Below are 22,868 nucleotides of genomic sequence, written 5' to 3'. Positions count from 1 at the left end.
ACAGAGATTTTGTTCATAAATGAGAAGCGGCATGTGGGGGACTGTATTTTTTTCCATTATTTAAATTACCGCAGTTTTCTGTTTAATCTTCAATGTCATTCTCTAAGAAACATTTCATTTTCTGAAATTCTATGGTTTTTTTTATATTTTCTGATCTTTCACTCTGGAGTGTTTTATTCTTTCTGGGAAAGCTATGGTAGAGTAGGTTCTTTGTAGGTTTGTAATAGGTTTTCATTGAAAATTCAGCGGCTGCAAAATTTCTGTTTTCCATCCACCATTCCTCTGTCAAAAATTGGGTCAGGGGTCGCCAGAAGCTTGATTTCCTGAATGCGTAATCTGTGCCACCCAGACGCTTGGCACGATGACGATGAAAGAATGACGTCAAGGGTTCCAGGGTCAACGATGATTTACGACTTCAAGCTTCAAAATCAGTTTCGATTTGATGAAATTTATTTTTTTTAAATGTTTACTTTTATATAAACAGAAGTAATTCAATCACATTACAAGTTAATATTCTTATGCACTTAAAGCCACGCAGAATCTGGGCTTGTGAAGTAAATAAATGCTTGTATTGTCCGAACTGTTTAAACTGATGTCAGAAATTAGTGTTTTGCAAGTGCATGTATTTAGTTTACTTGGGCTCCAAAACCATATATTAAAAGTAAACCTTTACTATAAAACATTATTTTGTTTGAAATTGTCTTCATTACCTTGTACTTTCTCAAATCTGAATATTAATTTTCTACAAATAAAAGAGATCTATAGGTAAATCAATGATTGGCAGTTACTGCCGTTAGCGGGCCTATCAGTCATATCCAATCGCATTATCCGTGTCTCGATTTACACGAGATATAACGAGATCTAGATTTATCTAGCGGGATGGATGCTGGGAAGCAGACGAACAAGTGTGAAAGAAAGGGGAGGAGTCGGAGGCAAGATAATTGTCTCGTAATTACCCCACCCACCTTGTCATAATCTCTAAACCTGGTAAAACTGCAAACAGTTTAGCAGAACGCCTGATACAGATTGACTTTTGTTTGTAAATTATTTCCCGGATAATTTAGATAAGGACATGTGAGATATTGGAAGCAAATCGCCACTTTGTATATTTTTGTGAGTTTTTGTGTATTTGTGTGATTTTGTTCGCTTTGGGTTTTTGTTTCATATTTACGTTTGTCGTGCGTTAAGTTTTCTGCTATTTATTTAGAATAATCAAACAGTCTGTGTAAACGATTTGGAGTATTATCAACAAAGGATTAATTTGAAATTATTAGTGTTGATGCACTTACCTATAAACAACAAATAAGACTAATTCTTAAACTTAACGTAAACTATGATCTAAAAAGGACAGAAATTAAAACACAGAATATGGATGGCCCGCACTTAGCTCCGGAAATAAAACCGCTAGACGCTTTAGCACAGTTGGATGATATTGATGAAACTTCGTTGACAAATATCCATGGAGACGCCGGAGACGACGATGACGATGACGGCTCGCATAATTCAACGAATTTGTCAGAGTCTTCCGAATGCCAAAAATCGCAGAAGAAATCAGCTGTAGGCGTGAGAAGACAGGAAAAACCACCTTATTCTTACATTGCTCTAATCGTCATGGCAATCCAAGCGTCGCCAAATAAAAGATGCACATTAAGTGAAATATATCAGTTTCTGCAACAACGTTTTCCTTTCTTTAGGGGTGCCTATCAGGGATGGAAAAACTCCGTCCGACATAATCTGTCTCTCAACGAATGTTTTATCAAACTCCCTAAAGGACTTGGGCGCCCCGGCAAGGGACATTACTGGACCATTGACCCATCAGCTGAGTTCATGTTTGAAGAGGGGTCTTTTCGCCGGCGACCAAGGGGTTTCCGAAGGAAGTGTCAAGGACTGAAGCCGTTCGGAATGTTCAACATGAACGGAATGGGAACGTCTTCATCTATGCTTTCACCGCATTACGATCTATTTCATCAAAACAACATGGCTGCAATGAATATGACTTACGGTATGAACGCGACTCCCAGTTATGACAATAGTGCGCTCATGCCGTCTAATAATAGCTTTCAACAACCAAGTTATAATTCTATGCAACAACATAGTGCTAATTTAGCAAGCTGTAGTTTTAATGTCAACGTGAATGTAAATGGAAGATTCGGACCTAATTGTGCAATGACAAACTCTATGTCCAACATGAATGCTGACTACGCTCACATGACAAATGTAAACCCATTGCCACCTGTCTCAAGTTCGATGCCCATGTATGAAAGAGACACTATGGGGTCGAACCCAATCGCATCAAACTTGGCTTCACAGTGGCCACCAACAACACAGCGGTACATTAAACAGCCACCTATGAGTCCGACCGGAAGTACAGGTTCGGTACCAAGCTTGTCACCAAACAGCAGTGAGCACTCCCCATACCAGATCAACAACACAACATCAACGTCCGAACCCGTGGATCTCGCATTAGCAGGTTGGTACAAAAATCTCCATAATTACATATAATAACACATAATGAAAATACATTCCCGTAACAAAGTTAGTGCTTCAACAGTACAGTGTAAAATACAAAAAAAAAATGTTATTTTAGTAAGAAGCGGGACTAATGCTTGATCTATTCATGGTTTATACATAAAACCGAAACCCGTTTAGTATCATCGTAATGAAAATGATTGTATTATGTCAAGATCTGCAGTTTTCTTACGAATTATCTCTTAATGGCCGTACCTAAGTAACGGTTTTATTAGTTTTGATAAGATCACTCGTTCGTTCATAATACACATAAATTATATCCACTTTATTCCGGCAGTTGCTCTGCCAGTTGATAGAACTCTGACCTAAGCCGTTATATTTTCGAATTAAAGTCAAAATTTTGACATAATTTCTCAGTAATGAGAATGTGTGCTGCACGTGTTATCAATGCACGCACTGTGTGCATATTATCAGATGAAGTTTTATATCCTAGGACGGAATTTGATTCCAGTATAGATTTATAGTTTTTGTCTTTTTGAAAATAGATGTATATTTTCCATATCTTCATTGAAATATTTCCAAGACGAACTTTGTAGTCGAAAACAAACTAGAAATGCGAGAAAATTATTTTACGCGTGACGAAATTATTGTTAGGTAGCAGAGAAAATTTAAATAAAAAGTTAATAAATATCAAGACAAAAAGAAAAACAAAAACATAAGAAGAGAACGTGTTCTCGCAGTATTTAAGGTTTCTTGGTAAAAAAAAAAATAGCAAATTAATTTTTAAGTTAAGAAGATCGACGTTCTTATCTGAAAACAATTATGAAATATTTTAAAGCTTATTAACTTTTAAAGAAAAATACCTGCCGTACTCTTTTTTTCGCAATTTTTAAACATCTTGTTTTCCAACACATATTTACACAAGACGACGGTATTTGAAACCATTAAGCTATGGCATTACCTTTCTTTGATCTTACTTTAATGTTAAAAATATTTTTCATTCACGGACAGTACAATCAAATAATATTTCTAAATATTTCATATTTTTTAAAAAACATCTTTTCAGAAATGCGGATTTCCCCATATTTTTGGTTACGAACTTGATGGGCGAAACTGCCCACAAACCTTGATTTACAGAAAAAACTTTCACACATGTTTTGATGATAGACTATCATGATAGAAATATTCGGAGTTTCTACCCAATAACAGTATTCATTATGAGCACAAATCCCAGGATCTACATACAAAAGATACCTTCAAAACACAATGTAACACAATAATTCAGTCTGTGAGGCCGACAAGGAAACAATAAACGCTGATGTACAAATGTTAACTAAAATGAATAACTATTACACGGGTCATTTGAAATCTTTAACATAGGCCATAGCCCTTTTTCAAAGTTCACGAGCCAACATTTTCCCAGCAAACTTGTTTTCTTTTATTTCTTTTTTGTAATATACGCATGCTCCATATCATTTCAATGATAACAGTGTAAAGAAGCTGACTTTTATTATTTTAGGGAAAGTAATGTATTAAACACATAGATGACGCTCAGGTTAACATTTCTTTCTTATCTAGGTTTCCAACATGTATATGAGAATAAATCCATAAAAAATATTATGGACTACACAAAATTAGATCCAAAAGTGTTAGATGTAATTTCAAAGGATTTTAATCTTTCCTTTTTATAGTTCTTTATATCACAAATCAAATACGTTTATCGAAATCCACCACATTCATTTGAATGAAGAAGCTTAATAATTGAAAATCAGAGTGCTCACTTATCTTTGAAATTTAACCATAATGTATAATAAATAGGGCATTATTATATTAGCAAAATACATCCCCAACCCACTCTTTCAAAATTAAGTGAAGCTGTATTACAGTTCAAACCTTTCGGATATTTTTTTAATTCTACAACCCTAATCAAATGCAAAATGTATTAAACCCATTTAGTATACGATTTGTAGTATTCAAGTGCAAAAAATCGGCATTTTTAGACAAATAAAATGACCGTAGCATGGATCCACGGATGCAATCTTTTTCATCTGAGTCAGGAGTAAGAAAACTTTTTGAAGATTTATGGAAGAAATTCTGCAGAATTCGGTGCACCCGTACAAATTACTTTCCCGTGATATTCACTGATAAAGCGGTCGTTGTTCATAGATCGTTTGTTATTTGTCTTATCATTCAAATAAATAACCGTTTTACAAATGTTATCTTGCGAAAGCCACTGTTAAGCAGACATTTAGATACCATTAGTCTAGGGACATTTATATTCCCAAGTAGCCGCGTGATTGTGCGTGATTTACCCCCAAATCAATCATTTTAATGTATATTTGCATGTTTAATGTATATTTGAGCCGTGCCATGAGAAAATCAACATAGTGGGTTTGCGACCAGCATGGATCCAGACCAGCCTGCGCATCCGCGCAGTCTGGTCAGGCTCCATGCTGTTCGCTTTTAAAGCCTATTGGAATTTGAGAAACTGTTCGCGAACAGCATGGATCCTGACCAGACTGCGCGGATGCGCAGGCTGGTCTGGATCCATGCTGGTCGCAAAGCCACTATGTTGGTTTTCTCATGGCACGGCTCATTTTCTTTGGCCGGAATTTTTTCATGTATTAATTAATTCACGCCTGTCACTTTTACCATTTTAGAAGGAGTTGATTTTTTTATTAAAAAAATTCCTTTAAAATGTGGGAAAACTTTGTAAGTTGTTGGGAATGTTGCATTTTTGTCGTTCATAAATAACCGCTCTACTTTGCATTCTAATGGTGATTCTTTTTTTATAGAGGAAAGCAAAGAATTTTTTTCTAAATCAAGAAGATGACAATGATTGTGATGGCGTTGGTTATGCATTCTACCCGTAAAGAGCTATTACACGTTCACATGTAGATAATTTAGTCGACGTACATTGATATATCAAGAGCAAATTAAAACGACGAAAACAGTATTTCTTTCTTAATTCAGAGTGTAAATTTTGCAACTTTTTATTGGACTGGAAATGTTACAACATAAATAAAGCAATATACACTGTCTCTTTTAAGCGATGCTGAAATAAAATACAAATGTAGTTAAATCATTTGCAGAAACATGTAGAAATTGCATTGAAAAGATAACTGTATTTTTGTTACTCAATTAACTCAAGAGTTTCAAATTACCAGTTTATCATCTCTAAAAACCATCGTTTTGTAATTCTGTACATTCCTCCTCAATGCCGAAGTTCTGAAGTAAACTATACATATTTCCCGATGAACTATTACACATAATCCGGGACTAAAAACATCACAGAATCAAAATATATAACAAAAGTTATTTTTTTTATCTTACTTTCTATTAAAAGAAAACTAATATGTATGTAATTGTTTTTGGCTTTGTAGAACTGCCACCAGTTACGCAACTGAGACTTGTATTTTCTGATTTACGTTTAAAAACAGACAGAGTTTCATAAAAAAGGTTATCTTATGTAGTAATACTAAGTGCTACAGGTTTTCGGTGCGGTCTAACTTGTACTCGCACAATCGTTCTTTGTGGTGCACCGTATGACAGGTTCTGACACGCGATTCCCCTGATAGTTGTGCATGTAAGGGACTTAATTGGGCTCGTTAATGACCTGGTTATTAACTGATTTAGTTTCTATAAACAATTGCCCCTTGTCAACACCACGGGCGACCCCGACAGCGCGTGCAGCGTTCTTCCGGGGCGTTTGTACTCGTCGTTTTAATTGAATTGCGTAAATATATTTCGTGCCAGTACAAACTGCATTTAGGTTGCATTCACTACCATGATTAATTTTTCAAATATACTTTGCAAATAAATCGGGAACGGTTAAAAACATATAATCTTACTGCGAAATTAGCTATAATTATTTGAGTTTTAAGGGAAGCTAAAATTTATGGATAGCCTGTTTGAAATTGTTTCAAAAATGAATAAAAACAGTTCGCAGTATTATCCCATATCATAGTTTTACTAGTTTCGGTGTACCCTTATTTTAAACAATAGTTGAACATGGTATCATCTGTTAGGGATAGGAATAGAACACTTCCCGCTTAGCTCAATAGGGAGTTCGACCACCGGGCGAGGCGTATATTCTCCATAAAAGAAGTCATTAGTCCTTCTCTTCTGTTTCATGTAGGGAAGTTGGCACTTACTTCATGTGATTAGGTTAGTACTGGTGTAGAATCCAGGACAATTGGTAAGTTTAACTGCCCGCCGTTACAAAACTGAAATTCTGTTAAACAATTTGCGAAATGTAAGATCATCCGAGGTTGACTGTGGGCTCGCACCGTCGATTGAAAAAAAAAATAGAATGATTTAACTACTGAAAAAAAGATGGAGTATCCTAACTGAAGTAAACTTCAAAATGCTTTTAAATTTTCCTGAAGTAATTGTGCAGATATATTTAGATTTCTTGTCTTGAAGGGTAAATGTGTTTGCTTTCGATGCACCTCCGAATGAATTTACAATGTCCGTTTCAATAGTTGTCTTTAAGTACCTGCACATCGCACTTGTTGAATTACTGCACATGTACTAACTTTCGGATAGCTTTTCCTAATTAGTTTATGTTGAAACCTTAGATCAAGCTAGATAGCACCGGAGATAAATAAATAGATTCTGATATATACTTATATGGTTATAAGAGATTTGTTTCGTCCAGTTTATTACAAGTTATTTCGTAAGCAGTATTGTTAGAATGAAATATTCCCGCTCAGGGGGACCGGAGTTCGATTCCGGAAGCAGGAAGGATTCTTTTTTTTACACCTTTCATTGTTTCTATCATGACGCTGAACTACTTTTTTTGGCATTATCTGGATTGCTTTGATGTCAATCAGAGATTTAAATTGTTATAATAGGGAAACTTTCAAACAGATGCATAAAGTCTTTGATACACACATTGAAATGCTAGACTATTTTTTTCGAATGTGTTTTATTTACAGCCATTTCAGAAAATACAAACTATTTCACTTTCGTTAATCTTGTAATATTTTCACTAACTTCCGTAAATTAAACCAAGTTAGGTATTATCTGTGCTGTTGCGCTTTATACCTTACAGATCTCTTATATGAGTGAAACAATCAATACGGTAAGCAAATAAGTAAAAGAAACTATTTTGTTGAAAAGAAGAAAAGAGTGATGTCATATAGCCGGGATCGAACCTGAAAAATGAATTCATTGACATTCCGTCTGCTCTACTGACTGTTCTGCCTTACTGGACGATTAAAGGCTCATAATGTCTTTGCCATAACGTGGCTGCCACTTTTTGTTAAGAACATAAACTGTATTAACTTCTTGTTAAATCCTATTTTCCATAAAAAAATTCTCCAATATTTGTCAATGTTCTGAATATTGATTAACATAGCAGAATATTCAATTAAATCAATTGTTTTTTTATTACACCCCTTTATGGCTCTAACTATATAAGTTCATGTGCAGTAATGAAAGTAGTGCTTTTCTGATAATGTAGTTATGAATAATATGAGCCGCACCATGAGAAAACCAACATAGTGGGTTTGCGACCAGTATGGATCCAGTCCAGCCTGCGCATCCGCGCAGTCTGGTCAGGATCCATGCTGTTCGCTAACGGTTTCTCTAATTGCAATAGGCTCTGAAAGCGAACAGCATGGCTCCTGACTAGACTGCGCGGATGCCATTATGTTGGTTTTCTCATGGCACGGCTCAATTATCTATTTGGACAGCAGTTTTATCTATTTTAACATAAAATTTAAAGCCTTACGGAACTTTAAGTATTATAGTTATTAAGTTTTGATCAACGGAACCTGTAAAAGATGTGTTGTGCATTAATTAGACAGCTGGTAAATGATGCTGTGACTGAACGGATATACATGTATTTTATTACTTTCTGTTCAAATTTGTTGTTAGGATAAATGGATAAATGATGAATAGACCAACGTTCAGTAGTTGTCTATTGTACAAAACATTTGTTAAGCGACTTTATTGTAATTAGAACTGTTTTCAAGAGAATCATCTAAAAAAACCTGAATGGAAAAAATATCTTCCTTAGTTGTTGTCATTTTGTAAACTCGGACTCCCCCCCCCCCCCCCCCCCCCCCCCCCCCCCCTCCTTCCCCCTATTCCCGATGTCTTTTTTTTTTGTTGTTGGTCTTCGGAAAGAAAATAGGGACAACAATTATGCAATGAGTAAATAAGGCAAGTAAATGAGATTGGAATAAAAACTTCGAGTAGGAAAACCTACGTCTTAATCAAAGGCATACTGCATTAGACCATGAACTTGATTTTGTCCGCACTTGTCCATACTTGATATGTCTACAGAGCACTCATCAATTCACTATCTCGTAATATCATCCTATGCTCAAATCTACAATATAAGCAATACTTACAGTAATGTTCCGTGTCTCAGATAGTATTTCAGGAAGCAATGTTTTAATCAGCTATGCAACAAATATAATGTTGTATATTGTAAATATTTACGCACGGGTGTCGAGCAAATATAAACCAATTTGATAAAATTTCCTCACTTAATTTCTAACTCTATATATCAAATTTATTAGCTACGCCGCTATTAAACAGCTTCGATTAAATTTAGATTTGAGAAACTTTTTTGCAATGAGTTATCATTTTTAATCGCCATGGCATATATAGCAGATTTTTTATAGATTTTTTTCTCTTTCGTTTGAGGCCCCGTGGGTAATCCCGTTTATTATTCCAGTAACTGGTATAATACGGACCGGAGCCTATTAACCTTACAATATTGTAATATTTTGGAATTTTATATATATATTGTTAATAGCATCAAATACATTGCATACACAAATACAAACACGCAATAACGTGTCCATGTACGATTTCAATTATTTAGGAGGTATTACGCGAATTTCCAAATATCATGTCAAAATATTTATAAGTTTAATTAAATATAAAACATTAGATGAGAGATGACTATAAAATGGATTTAAATACACAACAAAAACAATTTCTTTATTCACTTGTTAAAGAGAACTCTATAGGAAATTTTATTCCTTTATTGCTTAAGTATTAAGTATATTAATCAAAATTTAAAGATACTTGTTTACTACATCTTAATACCCCATTCAAAACAAAAAATCACGACTCTGAAATATATAAACAATGTAAGAGAAACAATGATCATCATGAATTTTATTAAAAAAAATGTCAACTCTAGTTCAAAAGCTGAAGCCATTACCCTGATAAAAGTCTTGTATTAAAACACAGAAATTAAAAGACATGTATCTGTTGCTATAAAAGTTAGGCGTTAAATCCGGTAATGGCAGGAGAAAGGTAACACTTTTTCCGGTTTTTCGCCTTTAATTTAGTTTTTCCTGTCAACTGTTTCCTGTCTTTTCTTTTATATATTCTAAATGTTTGAGGTCCGTTTATTTTTCTCCCTTTTCTCCATACAATACGGTCTATAATATCAAAAGCTTGTATTATTGTATCTTCCTTTTCATAAAGACAGTTTGCTTTGTATTTTATATAATTACAAAGAAATCTTAGACAAAAAAAGTTTAAATTAAGTAAACATTTTCTTAAGACAATTTGGAAATGGGGTGTATCAATCAGTTAGCACCTAATTATGTGTCGAACTCCGTTAACCTCAGGGAGAAGTCTTCTGGGATTCACGTTTTGTTTTCTTTTTCTATGAATCAGCGTTTGTAGACAGAAGGGTGATTAACACTAAGTGGCATCAGTTGTCAATGATGCAACGTAAAATGCAAGATAGTCTGTGTTCAGACCTTGTGTTTTGTTCACAGAAGCTATTCAAATTTTGTATAATTATGTCCCTTTTCTTCTCAAAAGACTGGATAATCAGAGCCAAGAAAGATCGGCCAGAATATATAAGAGTAATGATTATATAAAAATTAAAAAGATTATCTAGTCGGTAGCCAGACTACATGCAAGACTGAAATGTACATGTACGCTTTTGTTCTAGTGGTAACCACTTCCATTCTGTAGGAATTTACGCAAGGTCAAAGAATAAAGACTACATCTGCATAGTTTATTAGACTAGCTTCTAGATTATGACATATCTTCTTGATTTTTTTTTATTTTTGAATTGTATTTAATAAATATATTCAGTTTATATTCTATGTCTTAACATCATTCCTCTAACAAAATTTCTTTTTTGTCATTGAAAATAAGTACAAACACTTTAATATTTTGGGTCCATTACTCCTTAGGATGCCACCTAATCCCTCTAAGTCAGCGTGTCCACTTAGTTATCAGAACACTGCACTACGTATACTTTATTTTTTCTGAATAATTATTACAATATATATCAGCACGCAGAAATCAACAGTTAAGTGTATTATGGCTGACGCAGGAATGGTGTCCAAAGGATATCGCCAGGTTTCAACGATAGTCATGGTCAATATGCTGTTCGACGTCATTCATATGACCAATTTGACTATACTTATTAGAATGTTAGCGACACATGGATCCTGACCAGACTGCGCGGATGCGCAGGCTGGTCTGGATCCATGCTGGTCGCAAAGCCACTATGTTGGTTTTCCCATGGCACGGCTCATATAATCATCAACGTCAAACTATATCAGACAGTATACACGTGTTAATTAAATGGCTTGCCGGTCAATAGTGAAATAGGTGTGTAATATAGTGAATATCGCCCAAGGTTTTCAACATGAATTAGGTTTTCGATATGTAGTTTTCAATATGACTGACGTTTTCAGTACGACACAAGTCTGCAATATGACACAAGTATTCGACATGACTTACTTATTAAGTATGATACGACACAAGTTTTCAATATGACCTGGTTTTCAATTGCACAAGTTTCAATATGACACAAACTTTCAAGATGACGTACGTTGGTAGTACGACACAAGTCTGCAATATGACACAAGTATTCGACATGACTTATTAAGTATGATAGGACACAAGTTTTCAATATAACACAGGTTTTCAATTGCACAAGTTTCAATATGACACACATTTTCAAGATGACCTACGTTGGTAGTACGACACAAGTCTGCAATATGACACAAGTTTTCAACATGACTTACATTTGAGTTACATTTACAATATGACATACGTTTTCAATGTGACTCAAGTTTTCAGTATGACACAAGTTTTCAATATGACACAAGATTTCAGTATGACACAGGTTTTAGAAAAGACCTACGTTTTCAATATAACACAAGTTTTGATTTACAAATTGAATGTGTATATCATTTAAAGACAATGCAAAGAATTACACTACAGGCACATGAAATTGTTGTTATTATATAAATAACTATTAATGAACACATTTTATTAACATCGGATGTAGGAAATCCCGATGAAATGTTCTTAACTTTACTAAAATATACATTTAATATGTACATAGTGCTTACGGTGGCTGATTTCTGCCATTTCGCGTTTTCGCCCCGCGCCCCCGCCATTCTAGCTTGTTAATTCTCGGCGGGGTCGCGGGGCGAAAACGCGAAATGGCAGAAATCAGCCACCATAAGTGCTACATTCATAGTTAAATGTCCTGCAATAACAGTCGTTTCTAGAATTTAAAAAAAATCCTTCCAGTTTTTAAATGATGGTACACATTAAGGCTGTGTTTAGCTATACATACATTAACTTAATGATTGTGAACTATTTTAAAACTGCTAATACACACACTTGTTTATTTTATGTATGCCTACAAAATATATAGGAACTTACACGTATTGTTTTCAAAACTGTTAAAATTTTAGCACTTTGAAGTGGGAATTTTCGTCACACTACAGCTACTTGGCATAATGGCGGCCAAATTTCGTCGCCGTAACTAGCTTTTTGATAGTTTTGGGAAACGACGTTTAAAGATTTGAGTGTCAATGACTTTACACTAAGTACAGCCTTGTTGAACTAAAATTTAGCCTTTTTATGTTAGTTCTACAAGGCCACAAATTCACCATCATACAGAGGTCATACGGACATACCTATTGACACTAAAATTTCAATTTGCCAAAAATTGACTTACGTCATTCTGGAATCAAGGCAACGCAATGAACACATTTTCAGTATATATAGACACCCAAGAAGATACTATAACCTTATAAACGTCTTGTGGCAATCAAACGACAACTATCTTTAATATAACCGCAGCAGACTTTCAAGGTATTTCAGAAGATGTATGGAGTTGTGCCAATATATATATATAGACAATTCACCGTCCGACTTCAGCTGTCACGGTACCTTTGGTCATAATAATAATTCCATTCCTTTAAGCGGCTGCTGTTGCGGGGGTACAAGTAATTAAATAACTGACAGACTTTGATAAAATTTTTGGGTGGGAGATAAAAAAATTTACATATAAAAGCGGCTCAATCTTTAATATATTATTTGGCCTCGCACCGAGATCTGCTTTTCATGAGGGCAAGATGAACTACTGACCATATACCAAGCATATACCCAAACGGTCCACTTCTGTTTGATTTCTTATCCTTAAGCCCTATCATTTGATGTAAAAATCAAGAATGCGTTGTCTAAATGATACGTATAAAATCGACTGTGATGAAACGTTACCACCTAAAAGTTTTACAATCACAGTCTATTTTAACCATTCTTGAGAAAGTAAAGAGACATCAAACATAATATACAGTCATCAAATGAAACATTATGTGAGCCGTGTCATGAGAAAACCAACATAGTGCGTTTGCGACCAGCATGGATCCAGACCAGCCTGCGCGTCCGCGCAGTCTGGTCAGTCCCCATGCTGTTCGCTTTCAAAGACTAATGCAATGGGACGCACTGTTAGTTTTCTCATGGCGCGGCTCATATACAGTCATCAAATGAAACATATGTTTTTCTACTTTTAAGGTAGTGTATCGGTGCATACGTGATATCTTGGCCATATACATTCACAAAAAGAATGGCCAAGGTATCACCTAAAATATACAGTAGTAACATATATTTGTACCAAATTAACATAACGTTATTGTCATAGATCAATTAGGACCGTTTATTTCATTAAAGAGCCCATATTCATTAACAACCACTGATGTTATACTGAGATACACACAAGGCACGTGAAGGTGTTTTGGTTAAATATATTTGTATGACGTAAAATTAACCATTTCATAAGTTACCATTTCATGAAATGAGAGTGACTTTGCAAACTCAAGACAAAGGTGGCTATAATAAAGGGGATTATATTGTTTGAAAAACGCTTGACCTAAAAACTCTTTACTGATTTTATGTCTTGTAAATGAGTACAAGGGGGAAAAGATCAGACAATTCCGAGGATGAGATCTCTTAATATTAACAAAAAGTCTATGACATAGTAATAATTATAAAGTGGAACATAAATCAGTTCAGTCATTAATTTGTCGCTGTCATAGCTGGTATTTTTGACATTATCAGATAGCACATACATTCTAGGCGTCATTTCCAACTGCACACATACCATACTGTCTAGATCAATCAAGTCGAGTCGTTTGGGATTTCATCTGGAACTCAAACTGAAAAATGCATTTCATACATAGTTTGATTTACATGTATACGAAATGAATTTCTTGTAGAACACGTGTTAGAAAAATGGTATTTTTTTGCATGCTTCGTCTCTTCAAGTATGAAAAATGTATAAAAATCACAAATAAGTTACAAAAGATCATCGCATTATTTTAATAATTATTTTCGAAAACGACATAATATAATTATGCAATATCGGTTAAAATGTATATCTTAGAGTAACATTGTTCACTTTTAATTGTTAGATTTTGTTAATATTAGCATTTCCTTTGTTTTATAAAATTCACCAAGATACTATAAAAGGGATCAAGTATAATACGAGACCCACGTACTGGGGAATAGATAGAATGACGTTAAGCAATCAAAATACTTGATAGCACGGAAATAAAAATGAAAATTTTCAAATTTTCTTTTGAAATTTGCCATGGACCAAAATTTCACACAGTGAAACATTCATTTCAGGCCAAAATTGACATATATTATTATTATTAAGTTATTTTACCTTTTAAGTTAAAAATAACCCTGCTATCATTCGTGGAGTCCTTTAGAATGAATTACTAAATCATATCGTTTTCTTGCAAAATAAAGTTGGAATTCAGGAAAAAACTTATGTAACTGATCAGTTGACATTTATAAATAAATGTTTCTGTGTTTAAAATAAATGAATATCACAAAATTTTAGGGAGAACGAAACTGAAATAAAAAAAAATAGTGCAATAAATCTGTTCATTTCTTCTTCATTTGGATGGACAGTTAGATCAAGGCCCACGCCACAACGTAACGTTCATTACTAAACGTTCCCTTATAGTCTTTGACCGAGATTTTATATAATTCGTTATTCCAACACCCAGATGTGACGTTTGTAGTATACATAATGCAACAAATGGAACACATCAGTAAGCTTAAAACTGACAAAAAATAAAAATTATGAAACTTTTTCAACCGTAGAAACGTGGGATGGAGAGAATGATAATATTTACACGGATATACAAACGTACCAGTTGGCATTCAAATCTAAGGATTGTATTTCTGTACTTAATAACCGTAGTGAGAAAATCTGCAATGAAGGCATGTTGAAGATGATCTAAGCTAAGAGTTTTTCTTGTCATTGTCATGACTTGTACTACTGTCCGTGAACAAACTCTGCAACATCCTGTTTGGCGACTTGTGGAGTTTCAATGTTTTTTTCTAATTTCTTCCTGACTTTGACTTTGTCCGTTTGCATATGATATATCTGTAAGAATTCCAAGCAATTAATTATTTTGCTATGTACAAAAAAATGCGTTATACAAGTCATGTCTACATTACTGACTGAATTGTAGTACTAACGTAGCTAATAACGGCTTTTAAGCTTTACAATTTATTCAGGAAGGGTAATGCGTTTTTATTACACGTCGAATAATTTATTTTTCAGTAACTTTTGTTGTATGAGAGGGTATTTTATTTTACAGTAATTTCATGCTTTAATTTTTGTATTTCTGTACACAGATTTTAACCATAATTTTATTTACTACTCCCTTTTATGGATGAAAGATAAGTAAATTTCCACAACGTTTTTACTCTACCAGCACGCAATGTAATATTATAATGGACATTTTCCAGTATTTCCTAATCATCATCGTAATACAAATAACTAATTTCATGCAGACATTAGTACAATATTGTTTATTTTTACTTTTCTGTACCGTTTTCTCAAATGAGAGTTTTTGGGGTTTTGGTGCACGGATTACAAACAACATTTATTTTTAACCACTTGTAAATACCTTTAACCTGTGATATTGCATAGAAATTAAATTCCATTCATACTACTACAAAATAATAGTTTATGGCGAAAAACATGTATGTAAAATTATGTTTATGCCAATAAATATTTTGACTTGACTTGACTTGACTGTTTATGTTTTATTCATCATACGTTATTTTAACTCATGTCCTATGTTACATACTAAGGATTTAAAATTATTAAGTTAGAGGACCATATATTAGACTTGCTATAGCCAAATATGTTAGCCTCGTTAAATAAAGTTTTTATTATTATCATTATTATTATTACGAATAGATCAGATGATGTACACTTGAATAAATAAAATAAGACGCGTGACATTGTTACTAGTTCTGATGTACATGTGAATCGTCTGCGATATGGTTCTGGTTGCTGTGCTCAATGTTTCCAAAGAGTCTACTCTTCAAATTATTACACATTCCTTAACCACTGTGTTTTCCCTCTTCCTACTGAGAAACTGTTGGAAAACGGTGCTTGAACAAACGGAAGAACAAATGAACACGAGCAAATAAAAATACTTCTACTTCTGATACAAAATTTAGGAACAACGGCTGAAACATATCACATAAAGTGAATAATTATGTCACTTAACTAGGTACCCCCCTCCACCTCCAAAAAAGAGTATACTTGCATGTCCCTTTCCAGCTTTATAAAATACTTGTAAAATACATTTGTTTTTAACTATATTTATCTATATTTCAGGTATGAGGTTACCATCACAACAGTATAGTCAAAGCTCAACCTGCGACAGGAAGCCATACTTTGGTTATGGTACAAATTCCATGAATGCGTCATTGAATCATACACCATACTACGAAAAATGTGTAATGTAAAACCATTCTTTTGTCATGGACAAATATAGATGAAATCATACTTTACTGAACCATACAACAGAACATTGGTAATGTAAAGATTTGTTTAGAAATCGGACATCAAAAAATATATAATTGATAACGTCACAGAGCCTATGGAGGTGACATTGAATCAATACGCAAATTTCACTCCGAAAATGTGTGATGCAAAGTCGTACTTAGGTTATGGAACAAAATATGTGAAAGTACCATCAAAACTTGGCTGCACTTTAAAGAAGTGTAATGTATCCTGCTTTGGAAATCATGCGCCATGATACATGAAACAAACTTTAATGTAGTAAAACATGACTGCTTTAAAAGACACAGAAAGTTCATGAAAACATGACATCTCTACTCACCATGTTGCAGATATGTTGTAAAATTACAGCATCGACCAAAGGCAGCACAATTTATGCATCAGTCAGTCTTGAATTTGAATATGTTTCCATAAATGATATCGTACCATACGTTATGGAAAATGTGAAACAAATATAATAAAACCGTATTTAATGTTTTATATTATAGTTATATACTTGAAGAAAGTGATAACAATCATGCAAAAACTACTATTTTAAAATTACAGAGGAAACAGAACTCGTTGACTAAAGCCTGAGAGTTATTAGTGTTTGATACGAATATGAACAGCACATTCTGTTTAGTTAGCGCGACACAAAAAAACGTTATGGAAACTGTTTCATCTGTACATGTGTACCTAACATGTTCACAAGATTAAGCCGTCCTTTCTACAACAGAAAACGAAAAAAAAGCTATATTGTATCTAGAATATTAAAATATTTTGACACTACAACAAATGAAAGAAATGTCTAGTGATTGTCGAAATATTTTGAATATGAATTGGGGCTGTACAGCAAATAAAATCATTTTGGCAATTAATTTGACACAATATCTTAATGTGCTTTTACCTGTATTCAACAGCAGTAACATTAACAATGAATTCTGAGCTGTCTATGTACAAAATTGGACACTTGCCTGATCCTTGTGCTATGGCGCGGTTTGGGCGATGAAGCAGTTCTGTTCTAGTCATTTTATTATGTTCATATTTTGTCATTCTTCTAAAATTTGTATTTTTGTATAAGAAGTATAGTTCATTATATTTATTGTTTATTGTCTTGAAAAGTCTATGCGATCATGTTGTTGTACATAATATATGTTATTGTATTGACATTAGATGTTTGTTTTTATTTTCCAATTTACGAGTACTAGTTACGAGAATAACAGCAATACATTTTAACACTGTTTTTCAAAGTTGAATAAAATTCAACGCCGTAACAACCTCAGCAAAGCTCTTTACCATAATTTGTAATAGCACGAGTTGCGTACAAAATTAATTGCCATATACTAGATTTACAAAGTCCTTAGTTGGGTTGGTGACGATGTTAATTTTAGATTTTGAACGTTAAATAAAATAGAATTGGTTACTTCGCAATTCAGATGCATTTTGTGTTTTCCAGCATACAGCCAGTTACATTTGTATAACTAATAAATTATAATTATTAAACTATAACTAATAAATTATAAGTTAAAATGTAAAAGTCACTGCCCATGGATACGAAAATAGTTAAAAAAAATCCGTGTAAAAATACAGAAAAAATGTTTCGCATAATTCATGATTTAGTACTGGTAAATTATCACAGAAAATGAATTCAGAATCAAAATATTACAAAAGACCCTCTGGGTTTTTACTCTTTCAGGTTGAGGTTATTGAATTAGAAATATTTACTCTCCACTCCTTTGGGCTCAAACCCATATTTTGGGATGCAGAATTCTTAATCAAAAGGAAGCTGGCTTGCGGAAAGTTGGTTTTGCGATTTGTTTTTCTATTAAACAAAGAAGACAGTAAATTGCGTGTTATTTAAGAAATGATATGGAGATTTGTCGTTGAATAAAATCATTGTTTGAGTTCAGATGCAAAAGAATTAGGCCTATATAGATCTAATAAAAAGAATCTAATACGCATCTGAACGAAAATGATTTTATTCAAGAGCAAATCACTGTTTGAGATAATTATATTAGCTCTATTTCAATTCTAAAAAGTAATCAAGAATTATCATCTTTATCTTCGAAGATATTCACTAAATATTTGCCTGTTCTATGTGGTTTTCATTTGAAGCGCGCCGCTATGACGTTTGACGCTATGACGTAATAATTGTGACGTACAAACTGTGTGTATTGCATGATAATACAGTTTCAGTTTTCTTTTGTTTTAATAGGGAATTCTAACACGACCAAATTTATTCCCCTATTTAACAAAGGAGACTGAAACTGTGTGATACTTTGCAACACATTCACTGCCTGTACGTCACAATTATGACGTCATCGCGTCAAATGTCATAGCTGCGCGTTTTTGGAAAAGAAAACCACACAAAACAGACAAATATTGGTGAAAATCTTTAAGGATGTAAATAATAATCCTTTACAGCGTGATATATTTCAGACAGTGATTTGTTCATGAATAAAATCATTAGATCTATTTGTCGACCTGATGCATATTTTTAAATCACTTGGGCTGCGCCCTCGTGATATAGATCTAATTTCTTCAAATCTGAACTCCAAACAAAGACATTATTCAACGACAAATCACTGGTTGGGATATATTATTCTTGAATAAATCTGTTTGTTTTAGAATATGCAACAATTCACTCACTGTTTGTAAGTCACAATTATTACGTCATGGCGTCAAACGTCATTCCAGCACATTGGAAAAGAAACCCACACAAAACAGGCCAATACTTGACGGAACTCGTCAGGGTGCTCATAATCCTTGATAACGTGTTAAAATCGAAATAATATAGCTCAAACAGTGATTTTTTTTGGAAAGGCAACATCAATCTTTCTTTTTTTATTACATAAATAAAAATTGGCAAGTTCATTGCCACTCTTTGTTACAAGTCCGATAAAAACATAATAACACGTGTTCTTTAAAAGTAACATTGAATACAATACGTCTTATAAACGTCTGCAAGTATTTTTTTCTATTTTCTTTCAAAATAATAATCCTGAAATTTTATATTTATAGAGGGAGCAATGCTCTTAGAAACCCTAAATCTTATCCGGAACTTTTGAGATTACAACAACTACAAAAACATTAACCGATTCTACTCATAATCTACATGAAATGTTTTCATTTTGTCTTCTAATCGCATATGGAGAGTATAATAGTCTTAAACAAACATTTTACTGTCGGAAACTCCAGAATGCGGGCAAGTTTTGCAGTTCTGAACAAATAAAAATTTGTCAGTAGAGAACGAAGTGAGTAATGCGATCATAGATAAAACAGGGTGCTACAATAAAGTGTTCGTTGTGTGTGGGCTTATATAACACTGCACAGACGTTCTCCAATAGGGCTTGGTTGCATAGGAAAGGGAAAAAATGAAGAGAGAATGCACTAGATCGCAACTATAAGTCAGGTATATTACTCATTTTAGTAGGTATGCAGATGATTAATTAGAATCACTAAGTGCAAGGCTTTTATTGTATCATAAAATGAATCTATGTCACAAGTAACAATAATGATGATGTAAATATTATACCAATTGAAGAGCTATACGTCATCGAAGACTATGATGATAAGAATAATGATGACGTTAAAAGGATGGTAGTGCTTGATGCCATCGAAGACTATCATGATAACAATGATGACGACGTTAAAGAAAAGAATGGTAGTGCTTGACGTCATCGAAGACTATCATGACAATAATGATGATGACGTTAAAGGATGGTAGTGCTTGACGCCATCGAAGACTATCTTGATAACAATGATGACGACGTTAAAGAAAAGAATGGTAGTGCTTGACGTCATCGAAGACTATCATGACAATAATGAAGATGACGTTAAAGGATGGTAGTGCTTGACGCCATCGAAGACTATCATGATAATAGTGATGATGTTTGGAATAGGAATGGTGATGAATATGACAATAATGAATAAATATATCCAACAGGATAATTGTAACCCATAATTATGTGGCTGATAATGGAAAAATCACTTTGATATTGGTATTGGAGATAATGGGTATGGTGGTGACGATAATTAATTAATTTTAAAAAGAAATCTGTGATAATGATGATGGTAGTGATTATTATTATTATGGTGTTAATGAAGAAGAATACTGTGATGACGATGATTATGATAATGGTGATGATCAAGAAAGTTCCATTATTATGGTAACAAACGCAATGATTTTGTTGAGAGAGGACACTTTTAGAGAATTTTCTATTTAAAGTTAAGAAGTGAGCCAACTTGATATCATGGACAAAGATCCAGAAAGAAATCAACACCATCCGTATGTATACCTACACAACGTCAAAGCAAATAAGTTCAGACACCATTGATAAAAAATGACTAATAACGAAATTCGAAAAACACCGCCTTTTTAAACGCTCAGTGACAAACAAGACAGAGCAGTTTAAAATTGAAGATATTAACGAATTTATTCCAGCTTATTTCTAAGTTTTAGTTGGATAGGAACTGTACTAAACTATTATGAAAACTCAGCATTTATTTTCTGTGAAGGCAGCAGGTCTATCTGTTAAGTAAAAGAGTGTAAAACGTTTTCACTTTTGCAGGTGGAAATAAAAAAGCAATTAAAAGACAATAAATCCGTTTAATACATGCCTCTGTATACCACCCACGATATTAAGTATGAAAGTCTAATTGGTTCAGACAAATGACAACCTATTATCTTCACGTTGCAGAATTTCTAACATCAACAATATCGGCATCTTACAACTACAGGCAAGTTCACGAAACACGTACGTATGATGATAATTTCTGCTATGTCGAGTTGACGTGTTGTTGGGGGAAGACACGAGAAAACGACAGCACAACAGACAATTACAGAACTTGATGTGTGGTTATGTCGTGTTTCATGTTCGTGGGACGATACACAGAAATACGAAAGCTAGACAGACGCACATTTTTATCCCCCACCAACACAAAAACTCGAGAGAAAATCTGCCGAGTTGGCGATCTATGTTTGTCATTATTTTCATAAACCCGACAATACAGCTTGGCAGAACGATACGTCTTGCATCGGCTGTGTTGTCGTGCGCTCTTGCCTCCGCTCTGTTAACACAACAACCCGATATGTCACGATTTTTAGTACATTATGTATGGTGGTAAAATGTAAACTCATTTAACATTTTCAAAAGCAGATTTTAAAAGTGATATTTACAATTCAATGCAAAGCGATTGCATAAAAAGGTTGATACAAAAAAAAAAAAAAAAAAAAAAAAAAAAAAAAAGAACGGAACAGTCCAGAGATCACACTGCTTAGTTGCCCCTTTGGGTCAATACATTTTCATAGGAATTGAAGAAAATGCAATTTGGACAGTTTATCTTTCATTTCAGTCGCACAAAAAGCTTATTAATAAGTGAAATATGTAGCTGTGCCATGGTTGCCACAAAGTCAATGAATACGTTTGTTTATGGTTCGTTAGGTTTTAGTTTTATGTATGTTTACACCACTGGCGCCAGACCAGAAAGAAAATCCCACTGTACATGTTATACTCTACTCCTAAGTCTACTATAAGAACCATGGTCAAGAACGGGAAGAAATACTTACCCATTTCAATCGATCGCACATGTCTCACCTAAATCGCCATGGTTCTTATAGCATACCTGGTGGTTGGGTATAACATGTGAAGTGTTTTCTTTTTTTTCTGGTCTTGTACCAGTGGTTTATACTAGCATTTGTGTCACTCATATCGTACTAGAGCGTGTGTTAGGGCATTTTCTCTTATTTGCACTGTCTTTTAACTGTCAACACATTGTCTATATGTATTTAGCGTGAATGTTTATCATTTACACGTTCATTTTGAGGTTCGTTGTTTTTTTGTTGTTTTTTTTTGGGGGGGGGGGGGGAAGTTAGAATGCGTTCTGCAATGAGACGATTCATTTTGAATCCTTGTCCTCGTTTACATTCTTTCGTTTACATTCTTGAGAGAGGCCATAACCTATCTAACATCTTACACTCATTCAATAGACAAGAGTGTCTGAATCTACCTATATATTTCCAGTGTATTTCTCAATTTTCAGAAATCAGGTAGAACCCTCCTAGAGGCGCGATATAAAATTCCTTAGCTAATTTCCTCCTGTTCATCTGCCATTTCTCCTATTTACTTCAAGTGCTGATTTTCAGCAGACTCAATTCTGATTTCTGTTCCCTATTACGTTATTTTTACTGCATTTGACACGAAACAGGCATCTTATAAGCTTCTATACTCCACCCACTTCTAATGAAATTCTGTCAATTCAACATGCTTAATATTTTTGCGGGCCGTTT

General features: G+C 33.9%; 1 protein-coding gene across 1 annotated transcript; it reads left to right on the top strand.

Moving 5' to 3' along the window:
* The first annotated feature begins 978 nt into the window (after positions 1-978).
* LOC123550281 (forkhead box protein F1-B-like) lies at positions 979-17,748 on the top strand. Its single transcript, XM_045338707.2, has 2 exons — positions 979-2,470; positions 16,415-17,748. The coding sequence occupies exons 1-2, from the start codon at positions 1,369-1,371 to the stop codon at positions 16,543-16,545; spliced, it is 1,233 nt and encodes a 410-aa protein (XP_045194642.1). The 5' UTR covers positions 979-1,368; the 3' UTR covers positions 16,546-17,748.
* The last annotated feature ends 5,120 nt before the right edge of the window (positions 17,749-22,868 follow it).

Source organism: Mercenaria mercenaria, chromosome 6, assembly GCF_021730395.1.
Source record: "Mercenaria mercenaria strain notata chromosome 6, MADL_Memer_1, whole genome shotgun sequence".
Taxonomy (NCBI): Eukaryota; Metazoa; Mollusca; class Bivalvia; order Venerida; family Veneridae; genus Mercenaria; species Mercenaria mercenaria.
This window is presented reverse-complemented; position numbering and strand designations above follow the sequence as displayed.

Excerpts from the sequence above, each read along its gene's own strand:
- LOC123550281 (XM_045338707.2), top strand. The coding sequence starts at position 1,369 with ATGGATGGCCCGCACTTAGCTCCGGAAATAAAACCGCTAGACGCTTTA. Across the intron at positions 2,471-16,414 it reads CGTGGATCTCGCATTAGCAG|GTATGAGGTTACCATCACAA; the intron begins GTTGGTACAAAA and ends TCTATATTTCAG.